The 14407-nt window shown below is 47.2% G+C and overlaps 4 protein-coding genes across 4 annotated transcripts; 3 read left to right on the top strand and 1 right to left on the bottom strand.

Moving 5' to 3' along the window:
- Positions 1 to 346: 346 nt before the first annotated feature.
- Positions 347 to 9646, top strand: LOC6726153 (probable G-protein coupled receptor Mth-like 1). Its single transcript, XM_016174045.2, has 2 exons — positions 347 to 2953; positions 7153 to 9646. Exon 1 carries the CDS (start codon positions 915 to 917, stop codon positions 2949 to 2951), a length of 2037 nt encoding a protein of 678 aa, XP_016039683.1. The 5' UTR covers positions 347 to 914; the 3' UTR covers positions 2952 to 2953; positions 7153 to 9646.
- Positions 9647 to 10640: 994 nt separating this feature from the next.
- Positions 10641 to 11314, top strand: LOC6726154. Its single transcript, XM_002107094.4, has 2 exons — positions 10641 to 10820; positions 10875 to 11314. Exons 1-2 carry the CDS (start codon positions 10746 to 10748, stop codon positions 11139 to 11141), a joined length of 342 nt encoding a protein of 113 aa, XP_002107130.1. The 5' UTR covers positions 10641 to 10745; the 3' UTR covers positions 11142 to 11314.
- LOC6726155 lies at positions 11104 to 12583 on the top strand. The gene is made up of 2 exons (XM_039297796.2): positions 11104 to 11324; positions 11385 to 12583. Exons 1-2 carry the CDS (start codon positions 11235 to 11237, stop codon positions 12471 to 12473), a joined length of 1179 nt encoding a protein of 392 aa, XP_039153730.1. The 5' UTR covers positions 11104 to 11234; the 3' UTR covers positions 12474 to 12583.
- On the bottom strand, positions 12520 to 14383 carry LOC6726156 (nuclear envelope integral membrane protein 1). The gene is made up of 2 exons (XM_002107096.4): positions 13482 to 14383; positions 12520 to 13410 (listed from the first exon to the last, which is right to left on the bottom strand). The coding sequence occupies exons 1-2, from the start codon at positions 14217 to 14219 to the stop codon at positions 12742 to 12744; spliced, it is 1407 nt and encodes a 468-aa protein (XP_002107132.1). The 5' UTR covers positions 14220 to 14383; the 3' UTR covers positions 12520 to 12741.
- Positions 14384 to 14407: the final 24 nt, after the last annotated feature.

The following is a 14407-nucleotide window of genomic DNA, read 5'->3' on the forward strand; positions in this document are numbered from 1 at the left end:
ATACAAGGACTGTTAACTGACACTATTCTATTAATGGGTCAACTGACAAATAGTGGGCAGTATAATTTACGAATTTTTTAAACAGACGGCGCATCTGCATCAACGATCTTTCATTTCTAAGTTGCACACTTTTTATTAACGGTTAGTATAAATAAAATTAAAAAAAAAACTATTTATTTGGGCAATTTTGGTTGCTTATGTTGATTTTTGAAATATATGCATTTTCATCAAATGTTGGCCTGCCTACTTCATGCAGTGCGAACATACCGCATCAACGCGTTTTGAAGCGGCCGTGTGAAAAGGCTATTTTGTGGTTGGCGCAGATCTGCGCTGCAGTGTGACCCCGGCTGCAGGTATTTCGCCGTCGCGCAGGGTCACACTCGCCCAAGCACCCGTATAAAATCCCCGCCCCCCTGATCGACGATAGTATTTCGAAAAAAACGCGAGGAAAAGTCTGATGCGCGTTAAAATCGGAGCGCAAATCGTGCACATATTTTTTTTTACACACTGCGCGCCGTGCTTACGACTGAAAACGGAGACAGACATAAAAGCCTTGGCGCACTAGCACGCAATGAAAACGCACCGAAATGAATGTGATATTGCGATAAAATACATGATTCGCTGACAACTCTATTTTATATTGAATGCATTCGAGAAATCGAACGCAGCGCAGCGTGTGTTGTTTACTTAACGATTTTCTGTGTTTGTTTGCCCAACTTGCGGAGGTGAAATTCAGCATTTCTGATTTTCCATTTGCCAACGAAAGAGAGGAAAAGTGAAAAGTGCTATTCGACGAAGCGCAACGGAACGCAAAATCAAAAGAAAAACAGCATATCCAAAGATATGTGTACATAGCACATAAATTGCAAATTGAGGCCAAGAGACAAGAGAACCTGAAATCCACACAGATCTTGATGAGTGAGCTCACGATGGACAGGAGTCGGAGTAGCAGAGCTGCCAGCAGCAACCAGTTCATCAGGCCATGTGGCCTACTGACGACCGTCATCCTGCTGCATGCGCTGGTGTCGATGAGTTTGGCCATCGAGGAGACGTCGCCACCACCGGCCGCCCCGCCACGGCCATCGCCGCCGCCCACCGTGAAGCTCAACAAGTGCTGCCATTCGGGCGAGTATCTGAACGATGGCACCTGCATCGCCGGCAGCGAAGCCCTGTGGCTGCCCATGGTGTACTTGGTGCAGCAGCAGCGCTTCTTCGAGCCCCATGGCGCCAGTCCGCGATTCTTGAAGTTCCTGCCCAATACGAGACCCAACTGCCGAAAGGATCAGACGACGGAGATCTTTCGCAGCCGCGGAGCCAATGTGATGCTCTTTCCCAATGGCACGCTCTATGTGCGGGAACGCGCCCTGATGGTCCAGCCATCGGACTACTGCGTCGACTGGGAGGTGGCCGTCGTCTGCTTGGACAGTCCGCCGACCAACGCTGTGGAGGATCCCGATTACGCAGCCAATCCCCTCGTGCAGCAGGAGCCGCCCAAGGCCAGCCTGCGACTGAGCAAGTGCTGCGGCAAGTGGGGCAGCTATAACACGCAGCTCCAGAACTGCGATCTGCAGCCCAACCATCAGGCAGCCGTCGATGGACTGCTGCGACTGTCGCCGCAGCTACCCGAGGGCAGCTATCAGACCAGCTACGGCCTGCCCGACTGTGGCCAACCCGGTGGCTACTCCATCGCCGGGGATTGGCAGGATGCCAAGCTGGATCGGAACACGGCCATGCTCCAGTTGCCGCACAAGAACCTTAGCGCCGGGCAATACTGCCTGGAGCACACGCAGCGCGAGGGCGAGGTGAAGATCATAGCCTGCCAGCATTTGTTTAGCTCCGCAGGAGCCGGCACCCACGAGGGCTCCATTGGAGGCACCATCGAGCAGGCCAATGGCCAGAATCTGCAGAAGGCCGTCCTGACTGGCGGCATACTTGTGTCCATTGTCTTTCTGTCCGCCACTTTGGTGGCCGGCTTCCTGCTGCCCGCTGTGCATCATGCGCTTCATTGGCGCTGCCAAATCTGCTATGTCACCTGCCTGCTATTCGGCAAAATCCTGCTGGCCGTCGAGGAGCTGAGCTCCAGCCTTCAGCCGGGCAGTGCCGCCTGCCACACGCTTGCTATCACCATGCAGTTCTTCTTTCTGGCCGCCTTCTTTTGGCTGAACACCATGTGCTTCAACATCTGGTGGACGTTCCGGGACTTTCGACCCAGTTCGCTGGAACGCAATCAGGAGGCACTGCGTCGCTATCTGTACTCCCTGTACGCGTGGGGCGGTCCGCTGCTTATCACCTTCGTGGCCGCCTGCGTGGATCAGCTGCCGGAGACGACGCTGCTGCGTCCGGGATTCGGACAGCTCTACTGCTGGTTCGACAATCGCAACCTCTCCATCTTCGCCTACTTCTACGGACCCATTGGCCTGCTGCTGTGCGCCAATATAGCGCTCTTCGTGTCCACCACCCATCAGTTGACTTGTGGCCTGTGGAAGCGGGACGATGTCAAGTCCTCCTCGGAGAAGTCCGCCCTGGGACGCGTCTGCCTGAAGCTGGTCGTCGTTATGGGCGTCACCTGGATAGCGGATATTCTGTCCTGGCTGGTGGGTGGACCACATGGCGTATGGTTCTTCACCGACCTGATCAACGCCCTGCAAGGCGTCTTCATCTTCATCGTGGTGGGCTGCCAGCCGCAGGTGTGGACCGCCTGCCGCAGGATCTTCTGTCCGCGATTGCGTCATGACATCACCAATACGACCAACGGTGTCCAGCACTCGAGCAGCTCGCAGGGCTTGCCCTCGTTGGCCGGCGGCACGGAGATTACCCAGAACACCACCACCACCACCACGACGACGACCACCACCAGCCACAAGCCCAGCAGTCCGGCGGAGGATGAGGTACCGGAGAAGGCTCCCATTGCCCCCGCCGCACCCATCATCAAAATGGAGACCATTTGCTAAACGTAAGTTGAACACCCGATAGCCAGTGAAGTGTGCTTGTAAAGAGATAGCTCTGTTTGCGCCTGCTGTTCCCACTCCCAACGCAGTTTGCCAAGTGGCTTACAAAACGCGGCTTTAAGCACACACACACTTGCTGATAGACTTATCGGCCTTAATGGGCTTTAGGGCCCAGCCGGGAATGCAAAGTATCTCAATGAGCTGGCTGGCTGGCTGGCTGACTGGCTGTTTGCCCGCCGGTTACGCCATGCATCGCGGCAGTTTCGATCCTATAAAGTGCACGTATGTACAGGTGGGGCCACTTCAATATCACTAAGCAGCTTTAGCTTCAATAGACTTCAATCCGAGGAAGGTGGAGCAGAAACATTGTTTGGGCTTTGGTGTTATTAGTTCGCTTGCAGAACACCAAGAATCTAAGTTTCTTATTAAGTTTTAGTCTTTCAAAGGAGGTCTTAAATTAACCCGAAAATGATTTAGAATCCGTGTAAATTGGATGTATCAACACATTAGCTGAATTTTCCGGTATATAACCAAAAATGTCGGCTGATTATCACATATATGTGTGTCGGAGAAGATAGTGTGATAATTGCGCTGTCTGTGGATTTAACCCAAATACCAATGATGTATTCACAAAAATGTGGAAACAAATAGGAGGAAACCCCGAATTTGTCATGAAAATTGTGTGTGTTTGCGCTGACAACTTTCGAGAACCAACCACCAATATGAAGATAAAAAAAAAAAGAAACTGGTTTGGTTTTCTAGGGGGAAAACGAGGAGAACTTTTCAATTCAAAACCTTTGGAGTTTCATTCAATTGGGTAAGTGTCCTTTTTGGGCCATGCCCGTTGGAAAATACCCTGCTCTATAGGACACTATTCGTCTCACCCCCCATGTGGACTATACGCTATCCAGATGAAATTTTAAGGGTTCGAGATTTCCTGTGCGGCTGGCGGCTACCTGGAGCGTTTTTCCAACCAGGCGCCGGGTGAAAAAGTCTAGCACGTTTTTACTTTTCCCATTTCGTTTTATGGTTTTATATGGGGGGAATTTACGTAGGGTGCGAAGATGGTCCTACGATGGTCAGTGGTGGCCGGATGACCATATTCCATTTGCATGACCGAAACTGCTTTACAGCATGCGCCAAGTTTACGATTTCGCGTGCAGCACTTGAGTTCGAGAATGGTCATAAAGATGAAAATGTTGCCGCTGTGCCGTTATGTTTTTCATCGGAAAACTCTGACGCCGGGCCGGGCGAATTCGATTTTCGAATTTCCTGTCCGATTTTCACATTTCCACATGGCCATAAAGTAATCAGCGCAACCCTTGACACACACGCAAGCGAAGATAATGGAAATCGTAGCTGGCATCCGTATCGGCTGGATCCAAAAATGTGTGTGCTCTGTGTGCTGAGCCCGAAAGGGAAAATCGAGTTTAAATTGGACTCACCGGCGACGATGGTGATGGTGATGGTGATGGTGATAAGCACACAACACAACATATCGTCTTGTTTGGATTCCGGCCTATTTACTTATTTACTTGTTACTTTGTTAGTTTGGTCGCCTCAAGTGGTCTTGACACATCCCAAATGATCCAATGCCAGACATGCGGACAGGTCTCGAAATCTTTCTACTATCTAAAAAGCAAACTTAGCTCGGAGCTCATAAAGTTTTGAAAAACTATAATTCCGTTTTCGAGCACTAAAAAATGGGGCAACTTGAAATCTAGCATTAAACTGTCTGCTTAATGTTCCAATGAAAAGATAAGAATTTAACAATTAAAAAAACTGTTTTTTATGTACTGCATGTTGATAGCAACATTAGTTTAAGAAACTAATCAATGAAGTCTGTTTTTTCCATATGAACAACAAATGCTGCTTTGTTTAGGCCACGTTTGTGTTATTAGAGCCGAAGAACATTGGTTTGCATTGTACGCTGGCGTATAGAAAATGTGTAATTACTTCAGTTTGTAACATTTTCGAATGTGACAGCTGCTGGTGGCAGTTTTATTGTCTGTTACTTTTGAATTTTTCTTTTCTTTTCGGCCCTGATCGCGTCATACTTTTTTGGGATCCGTGTCTGTCCGTCCGGGTGAACAGATGTGCTGTCTGCCGTTCGCTTGTGTGTAGGTCCGTGTTGGAATCAGAGGTTTTGCCCCAAACGAAAGAGAAAACAAAACAAACACTGGGTTTTTGGCCCATGGGCTCATTCGATGGGATTGCGCAACCGAGTTAAATGGCCTGGCCCCTGAAAAGCTGAAACCCAAAAACAGAAATATGAAATCTTAAATCGGGAAGTCTGAAATTGTGGCTGGCACACGCAATACTCGTAATCAGACTGAAATGAGGGGCAGTCAGTCGCCTCAAAACTGTGACCTGCATGCGTTTGCCAACTGCCAACTGCAAACTGCAACTGCAACTTCGAAGGCACAACGAAATGCATCTGCAACTGCAACTGCAGCTGCCGTGCCATTTGTGTTCATCTGCATAATCCCAGAGCAGCGTGTCCACGTCACGCTCATCACAACGCGACGGTGCAAAAATGCAGCGAAATTGGAGTGGCGGTTGCGGGAAGGAGGGGGGGTGCGTTGCTCGTTTGTCAACCGAAATGGTCCAGATGCACAATGCAACGGAGGGAAGATGCGGCAGGAATGCACTGCAATCGATGCAGCAATGCGTTTTGAGCTATCATGGGATCAGATGGGGTCACATCAGTGGCAAAATGCTAACTCAGTGGGCTAAAACCAGTTGGGAATTAGAGCGGGATTTAGAGCTAAACTAATATGCAATACTATTTATTAAGAGCTAAGAAAAATGATTGTATGCCAAAAACTAAAAACGAAAGTTTCCCTACACTTACTTTTGGCATCGCCCAAAAAACCGTTTCCCTACACTTACTTTTGGCATCGCCCAAAAAACACTTTCTTTCATTAGCCATTTCACTGATTATCTTGTTTGGTAACCAAGCGGAGTCATCATCATAAGCACACAGCGTTAAACTATTCAGCTATTTCCAGCTTGTTGAGAGAACTAAAAGCTCGGACACGCTTGAGTTCCACTTTGTATCTCCATCAAACATTTAATAATTAAGTGATTTCGCTAATTGTTCTATTATTTATTAGCGCATTACCTAATTGTTTGACACGACGAAACACGAAGTGATTACTAATTTCATAGAATGCCAGTGACCCATGCTCGTTGGCATTTCGATTAAATAATATTCCCAGTTGCATGAAATATAAATATGTATATAGATTGCTTCTGAACGTGACCTGTACTTCCTATTGAAACTGAATCTTGGCAGTGTTCTTTCGTATCTGGGTCAGCTTTTATCTGCCTAGTTCGCTGACATTTTAAAGTTTGCAACACTTGGCAGCGTAATGAATTCCTTCCTGTTGACTCCGCCACGCAAATTGGCACAAATTTCGCAGTAAGAATACTTAATGTCCAACTCCAGACGCAATCGCAGCGGCACACGCACACATGCTCTGCGTTCATTTGAGTTTAGCGGCAATTTTTAATTTGAACGTTCTGCAGTTTCTCAACTTATAATTGCACTCTGGCCCATTTACATTTTACGCAGGGCATTATTTTTTTTTAATTTGTGCCTGCTACGTCGGTCGACATCGGATTCCTCGTTGGAGGCCGAAGGAAGCAAAGCGGGGGCATTGTTGTCATGCATCCACAGTTGCGGTTAATGCAATAGCTCTGCTGGATAATAATTACCTTGAATGTTGTGAAAATATCTTTGCAGTTCTTATAAGCATAGCATTGCGTTTGGTACATGAATTTCAATTGGCAATAATAAGTATTTCATCTGGCAGCAGTTCACACCTCAAATCATATCGCAAATGCCAACTTTTCGCAAGAATTTCAAATCAAAATAAATCTCGGAATTCCTGATTACGCGATGCCTGGAAATCTAAACAGATCATGACTAATACGCAAATGTTTCAGCTGAGAAAAATTAAAAGAACAAAGTTTCTGCTAAAGGTTTTTAGAAAGGTAGTTAACTTTTAGATCTCTCTGGTGTTTTGAAACAACGCTTTCCTAGCAGCGTAAACTAAGACTGCAAGTCCATGAACTAAAGCCCTTTTCAACACTGCTTCTAAGTACTAATATCTTGAGTGCACTGTACCCACATGTGCACGCATATCATATGAAAATTTGTACTTATTTGTGCCCCTCTTCTTTCTTATTTTTTTTGCAGACAACTGAGACGACGAGCGACAATGCGAAAGCCAGGCCCGGATACAAAAGTCCAGACCTCGAGCGAGCGAAATAATGGCAATGGGCAGCTCAGAAATAAGAAAGAAAGAATGGAAAAAACACGGAAAAAAAAACGCTGCCAAAGCTGGAGTTTCGAGACGAGAGCGGCACACACTTGCGCAATCGCGGCAACAAAACCAAGCTGACCAGCTAATTGTGCGAGTGTACGAGCGAATGAGTGTGTGTGTGTGTATGGTTGTGTGTGTGTGTGCAAGCGACTTGCGCGTGATTTTGAAATCGGCCAACAACCGCTGGCGAACAAAACGTACTCAGTATGCCAGTATTCAACTTCAATTTAAGCCAGCGCACAAAAGAAACGTATTATTTTATTCATCATCATCATCATAATCGCATAGCATCGCATCGCATCGCAGAATACCGGTAAAGCAGTTCGGGTCACATTAACACGTTCTAATTGGACACTCCGGTCAGTGTTGCGAAATGGAATGTGCAGCAAACGAAACAGGAATTCAGCCTAGACAAAACAAAGCAGCGCTATTGTGGCTCTTTCTTTCATTTAAGCACTTTTAGCCAACAGAAATAAAAACAAGAGGGCTGTATGTGTGTGCCTGTCTGCATGCTGTATGTGTGTGTGTGGCAACCACAAGGAATTTTCTGTTGAGGCACTTTTGTTGTTTAGTTTAGATCGCGTTGCTCTGCTTTTCTGACTGACTCAAATCTCAAGTGTGAGAAAAACAGCAGGCGCACCACACACAAACACACACACACCCATGCATGCACATATCGGATGTTTAACATTTAAATTAGCTGCTTCTGATTGGCATTACTCGTATGACACTGCTTGCATCCAGTTCTTTATTCGTGCACGTGTGTGTGTGTGTGTCTTTGACGTTTTTATTGCCTAATCACTTTTTTTATTTGCACTTTACTGCGAGAATACTGGACGAAAACCGCTGACTGGAACTATTTTTATGTTTGCCCCATAATGTTTTTCAACCGAAAAATGTTTGTATATTTTTTTTTACGTCTAGTGTAAACAATTGAAATTTATTTACTTCAGGGCATAAACAAAATCGTTATACACACACTTTTGATAGGCGGAAACAATCAAATTGATCATCGAAAGTTCAACGATACGCAGCGATCAAGGTTAAATGGTTCAAAATTAAAGCGCGCTAAATTTAACAATGATAAAGCGGTGCACACACACACATGTGCATTTGTCAATGCTTTCGGGCAAGCAGTGCAGTTGTCCTGCATCCTGTTTAGGAACTCCAAATTTGAGATGTATTCCCCCCCATTACAAACGTATTTTTATGTATTTTAGCTCTTGAAAACGCAGAAACTACAATGCAGTACAATTATTATTTCTCATAATATTTATTTAATTTTTTTTTGTAATTAACTAATATTAATTTATTGCTCAAGTTACGATGGCACGTTCAACGTGCTTGAGTGACAATTGTATTATGTAGTAGAACTTCCAAAGTGTTCAGGCCAAAAGTAATTCTCCCCGAACTAAAGAGCGATCGTACTGAGAAGCTGGTAGGAGTCGAGTGATTATCTATATATATATTTATATATATATATATTTTTACATTTGTGTACATATTACTGCGTATTTTCTATGTAGCTTATTTAGTTATCTTGATGTAAGCAACGAATCGAATATGAAATTATCGAATGACTGAGACAAAGGCAGCGAATACTTTACACCAACATAGATTTTACATTTTGATACTAACTATTAACTATTGACCATTGTATATAAAAGTATTTTGTACACACCCTATTGGCTAAGCAATTCATATAAAATATATATACATTTAAATTAAAATGTGCATAAACAACGATTGTTAGCTCGAATCCCTGTAACTCCACAACGAATAGCCACTAAGTCTTAGTCGTAAAAAGCAGACTATTATTAACTGAATCGGAAACTTTAACTAAATCACTAAAACAAGCGAACAAGTCTGCAAGGCAAGGCAAAAGGCCCACTAAGTCAGCTGCTCCACGCCCTCAAAAGCCAATTTCGAACGATTTCCCTCGAGAGGAAGAGTATTTTAACGTTAATTATCATATAATGTATGGCATTCGTAAGGAATATATCAATAAATCGCTTTTGGAGGCGTCCGCATGCCCCTCGATCCGTCGCCTCTGTTTGCTATTAATTTATGGCGCAGAGCGCGGGAACATTTTATAGATAAACATGCGGAACAAAATTGTCTGAAATGGCAATTAAATGAAACCGAAACTGAAACTTGGCATAAATGTGCAGCTACATAGATATATAGGATAGATATAGATATACGCCAGATACCCCGATATTCACAACAATACACCCGCAATAGTATAAATAGTATAAACACGAATAACGATGGCAGCAAATGGGTATTGCCATTGAGCAAACCACCACTGAACTATTTATATTTACATAGCGTACAATAAAGCTTTTTGGCAAATATCAATCGAAACCGAACAAACCAAACAAAGAACCAGCTAATAGCGAATGTCTTTCAATTGGTGGCCGACTCATCAGGGTTGCTCCTGCGGATTGGCATTGCGGCAATGGTGACCCACTTCGGGCTGCGATGACTCCAAGTGGATTAAACCTTTGTCGTCGTGGGACTGGAACCACAATCTTCTTCTATCGCCGCCTCCAGCTGTTTGTCCACTTATCCCCTTTTGTATGCAAATTAGCCACTGGCACAGTGGGTCTCACACGTGCATTTGCTGGGTATAATTGATACTTCAGGACGTGGACTTGCTTAACTGCAAGAATGCATGATTATACCCGATTTGAAGTAATCTGCCTTCTTGGTGCTAATAATTTGTATGAAAGGTAACTTTGATTTTGATTCCATGGTGCTCAGGTGTGGCTTGCATTTACAGTTTGTGGTGCAATCGACCTTTAAGGCGGAAAAACCGGTTAAATATTTCAAATACGCCGGCGTATTCAATTCAATAACACCGTCATCACGTCTGCAAATAGCAAAATAAATAAACGAAGTGTGATGCGAGAAAATCGCTGAGCATGCATATTGGCTATGTTACTGACCCAAAATTGTGATTAAGTCGTTTGCCTACGGAATGAATCAGCACGGGAAAGTTTATCATTTCGAAACTGAAATTCAAGTTAAAATGAAACGTCCAAAAAAGGCACAGTTAAATTAATGCTTCTTATTTTGTGGTGCTGAATTCTTTGCTTTCAATTAATGTGTAGTTGGTATAAAATGGGTATTTCTTTTATTTAATATTCGATTTGAAAATAGATGTTAAATCTAACATAGCAAACACATACGTTGTCAATTAAGAAATTCAAATATCCCGCCGAAAGTGTTGTAAAGTGTCACATTACATGGCCACATCTATCGGTGTCACCAACCGTACCGCTTCGCAAATGCATTCTGTCATACTACGGTTACGGTATTGGATGTTAAACTATCGATTTCCGATAGGTATGGAATAACGACAGTTTTTGACATATACCGCCTCGTGTTATCGAAAGTTGTGTTGAAATCAAAAGAAGTCATATTAAATTTGTTTAAATACGTCGCTGGTTACCGTTTCATTATGGAGAACAACAATGATCTAAGAGGAATGGACATGGGCCTATCTCGAGCTGATATGTTGGAACAGCTCGAAAAAGTGACTTGTTAATTTAAATTAAGACATAAGACAATATTTTTAATACATTTTCAGAGACTAATATTTCTGCCCGCCGGCAAGGATATGCCGCTGGAACGTGTGGAGGATATCTATCGCAATTTCATAGTTCCCAAGCCCAAGAGAGAGCGCAAGCAGCGCATTCCAAGCCCCAATCCCGATTTCAATTACAATTCCAATTCCTTCGAAATAGAGCAGCTAACGGAGCGCATCAAGTCGGTTGTCATAGTGGGACAGAAACGAGCGCATGGTGAGAAAAATAGCGACGACCAAGCCAAGCAAATCAAGATGGACCAGGACTGACCCCATGCTGATTGGCGATAACACAAATGGAGGCAACAATCCAATCAGGCAAATTTCCAATCACACTCCCAGCTCGACCAGCAGACAAACAAGATGATCCAGCTGATCCACTTGCTTCTATGTACTATTCCTATCGTTGTGGGCGAGGTTCTGCCCCTGCAACTCGATTTGGACAACAGTCAAGTCTGACAGACCACCGAGCTACACATAAATAAAACAAATAACACTCGGCTTATATCTTAGATTACCCTACGGCGAAGTGCCAGTCGCGGTGACAAGCTGCAAGTGTTCCACAGCATCTGGGGCGCCATTCGCTCCGACTTCGCCACCGATACGGACAAGGTAAAAGGCCTGTACAGTCAGCTGGGCGGGTTTGTTCGCGACGAGGTGCAGTGCAGCAGCGGCTCCACGGGTCGATCTGCCTGCGAACTGCAGCAGGAGGTGCGACGCCACCTGCGGACCCTCATGGCCCAGCGACTGGCCAATCTGCTGAACGCCGAGGAGAGCATTCAGACGTACGGCATGTACATAGCGGCCAGTGTGGAGCCCGCCCTGGTCAGGGACATTCTGGTGCACGCCATCGAGGACGTGTACTTCCATCGCCCGCTGGAGAAGCTGGTCCAGCAGCTGGAGCAACTGTACGCGGATCGCGACGAGGTCAGCTTCCGCACGATGATCGAGGCGCAGTTGGCGCTCTTCTGGCGCTATCAGGCCATGCAGGACAGCAGCGAGGCGTTCCTGTTCAACGTGGCGCACATGGTCAGCAAGATCCGGAGCCATCACATGTACGCCAGCGTGGATGCGGGTCTGCAGAAGCGAGTGGAGGCACTGGGACAGCGTCTGCCGCCCGTTCTGGGCCTGCTCTTCGATCCGCAGGGCTTCTGCCTGCTGAGCCGCTCCGATCGCGAGTACATCTATACGACCATAACGGACGAGTGGAACTACGGCCTGAATGGGCGGCAGGTGTTCTCCTGGCGCGAGAAGAACTTCACCGATTCCGCGGGCCTGACACGCGCCTTCGTCCAGGAGCAGCACTCCACGCCGCTCTTCACGCTGCGTAGCGAGCTCTTCAAGTGGTACTACTTTGTGGATCCCAGCGAGGGCAATCGCTTGGCCGCCCTGCGCTCCGGCAGTCCCAGCTCCTCGACCAGCACCTGGACCATCGCCTACGCGGGGGACGCACTCATCTTCCGGCAGCGCGACCTCACGCTCTGTGCCGCCGAGAAGTTCGACGACGACCGCCGTCTGGTGAAGATGCTGCCCGGGCAGATGCACACGCCGCCATCGGAGGCTTGCCAGTGGCTGCCGATCGCCTGTGCTCCGCCAAAGTGAGCGGGATGGCTGTACCCTGGAATGTGCGCATCAAATAAACTTATGCTTAAGTGTATAAGTGCATTTATTCCTAGCCAGTCATGAACAATTAAATGTATCTTTTATAATAATTTGTGTTTCCGTTCAGTCTGAAAGTGATTATTAACAAACACATGTTACAAAACGACACAGTATAGAACGCGGTGGGCCGTTGAAGGCAACATGCACTCTGCAATGGTTTGAACTTAGCCTAATCAGTGTTTCCCCCTTTGGTTGAGCTGCTCGGCCGTTACTGCACCGCTTGCCGAATGTCCACCTCCTGCTCGTAGAACTCCTCCTCTTCGCTCTCATCTGGCTCCGAGTCGCAGGCGGCCTGTTGATGGCGGAACCGCGAGTTGGGCAGCGGTATGTTGACACGGTGGCGCGAAAGGCCAGCCAACGGACGATAGAACATGCTGCCATGCACATACTCCTCGGGTTTATTCTCGCGGTTATCCACGAGTTCCTCCTCGAGCGCCGCATCCATGGACTCCTCGACGGTGCGCGAGTGGTCCGCGATCTCCTCGTCGTCCAGATGCGGTGCTCCATTGGCGAACGAGGCGAAGCGCACGGGATCACGCAGTTTGCTCATCATCGCCCACTGCTTGCACTCCGGACTGTTGACGTACTGGCGCAGGTCCGCCAGTGATTTCGAGGTCACCACGGCCGTCTGCTCCTCGTACTCCTCCTGGGTGAGCATGCGCCTCTTTGGCGGAAAGCGGCGGCGGTACATGGTCTTGATCTGGTTCGCCCACGAACTGGGGAAGTAGTGGGCCGCAAAGACCAGCACCATGATGAAGGCCACGGCGCTGGTGTACCAGCTGCTTAAGTAAACCATGAAGCCGCCTATGGCCTGCAGCACCCACATGACAATGGTTTGCGAGCGAGGATTCTTGGGCGGACCAATGCGATAGCAGATCTGCAGAACAATCGAGGCAATCGGCTGGGATTAGTTAATCACAATGGCTGGAATATCAAGTGGTTACGTACCAGGAACGAGATCAGTCCGGTGACCACCAGATACCACAGCAAATGGTCGCGGTAGGTGATCAGGATCAGACGCAGATTGTTCGCCAGCTGCTTGAGCACATAGAAGCCAAGGGTCCAGCCGCCAATTAGTACACCACACACCATGGAACGGCGCGGAAACAGTTTGGCGGCGAAATAGACGATCACCAGCAGGGAGGCGCATATGCCGCCTGAAATCCCGGCCAGATAGTAGAACACACTGTTCTTGGCCAGCCGCTGGGCGCTCAAGAAGAGCACTATGCCGACGGCGAACAGTGAGAGACGCCACAGATCCAGCGGGATGCTGTTTAGCATAACGGTGTACGCCTGGCGGGAGGAAATCCCGATGCACTGCTGATCGAAGGGCGAGAGCTGCAGGAGCTGGCGCTTCTGCGCGAACAGGGTGATGCTAAACAGCGATTGCTTCTCCTCGTAGTGCTGCATCACCTCCTCCGGCGTCTTGCCGCCGTACTGGGAGTAATCATCGCTCCCGATGCCCAGGATGAACTCCACCGTCTCGAAGAGACTTGACACAGTGTGCCGCTTACCCGGATAGCAGAACGTGCGCAGAGTCTGCGGCCCCAAGAAGTTCTCCGACAAATTTATGTAGGTGCCCGGCGTCAGGTAGGCAACGTCCGAGCGAGCCGAATTGCCAGGAATAGCCGATGCGAAAAATCCAGCCACGGTCAGCATCGTTAGTTTAAATCCTGCCGACTGCATTTTGACCGCTTGCAATGGCGTTAGTCTTATCAATAAGTGCTTTCAGTCTGTTGCTTTAGCCAGACGTTCGTTTGTTATTCTTCACTTGCTTATGCTTGATGCTTGATGTTAACTCTACTTTGATGAATCAAATGATAGAACAACGCCGCTTTGGTTTATGTCCTCACTCACGACGGGACGGGCAACGT

Source organism: Drosophila simulans, chromosome X, assembly GCF_016746395.2.
Source record: "Drosophila simulans strain w501 chromosome X, Prin_Dsim_3.1, whole genome shotgun sequence".
NCBI lineage: Eukaryota > Metazoa > Arthropoda > Insecta > Diptera > Drosophilidae > Drosophila > Drosophila simulans.

What these genes read in the sequence shown, in the direction of transcription:
- LOC6726154 (XM_002107094.4), top strand. Translation starts at nt 10,746, where the DNA reads ATGGAGAACAACAATGATCTAAGAGGAATGGACATGGGCCTATCTCGA. An exon ending in TGTTGGAACAGCTCGAAAAA is followed by an intron (nt 10,821 to 10,874) that starts GTGACTTGTTAA and finishes ATACATTTTCAG; the next exon opens with AGACTAATATTTCTGCCCGC.
- LOC6726155 (XM_039297796.2), top strand. Translation starts at nt 11,235, where the DNA reads ATGATCCAGCTGATCCACTTGCTTCTATGTACTATTCCTATCGTTGTG. An exon ending in TCGATTTGGACAACAGTCAA is followed by an intron (nt 11,325 to 11,384) that starts GTCTGACAGACC and finishes CTTATATCTTAG; the next exon opens with ATTACCCTACGGCGAAGTGC.
- LOC6726156 (XM_002107096.4), bottom strand. Translation starts at nt 14,219, where the DNA reads ATGCAGTCGGCAGGATTTAAACTAACGATGCTGACCGTGGCTGGATTT. An exon ending in CCGGACTGATCTCGTTCCTG is followed by an intron (nt 13,411 to 13,481) that starts GTACGTAACCAC and finishes ATTGTTCTGCAG; the next exon opens with ATCTGCTATCGCATTGGTCC.
- LOC6726153 (XM_016174045.2), top strand. Translation starts at nt 915, where the DNA reads ATGAGTGAGCTCACGATGGACAGGAGTCGGAGTAGCAGAGCTGCCAGC.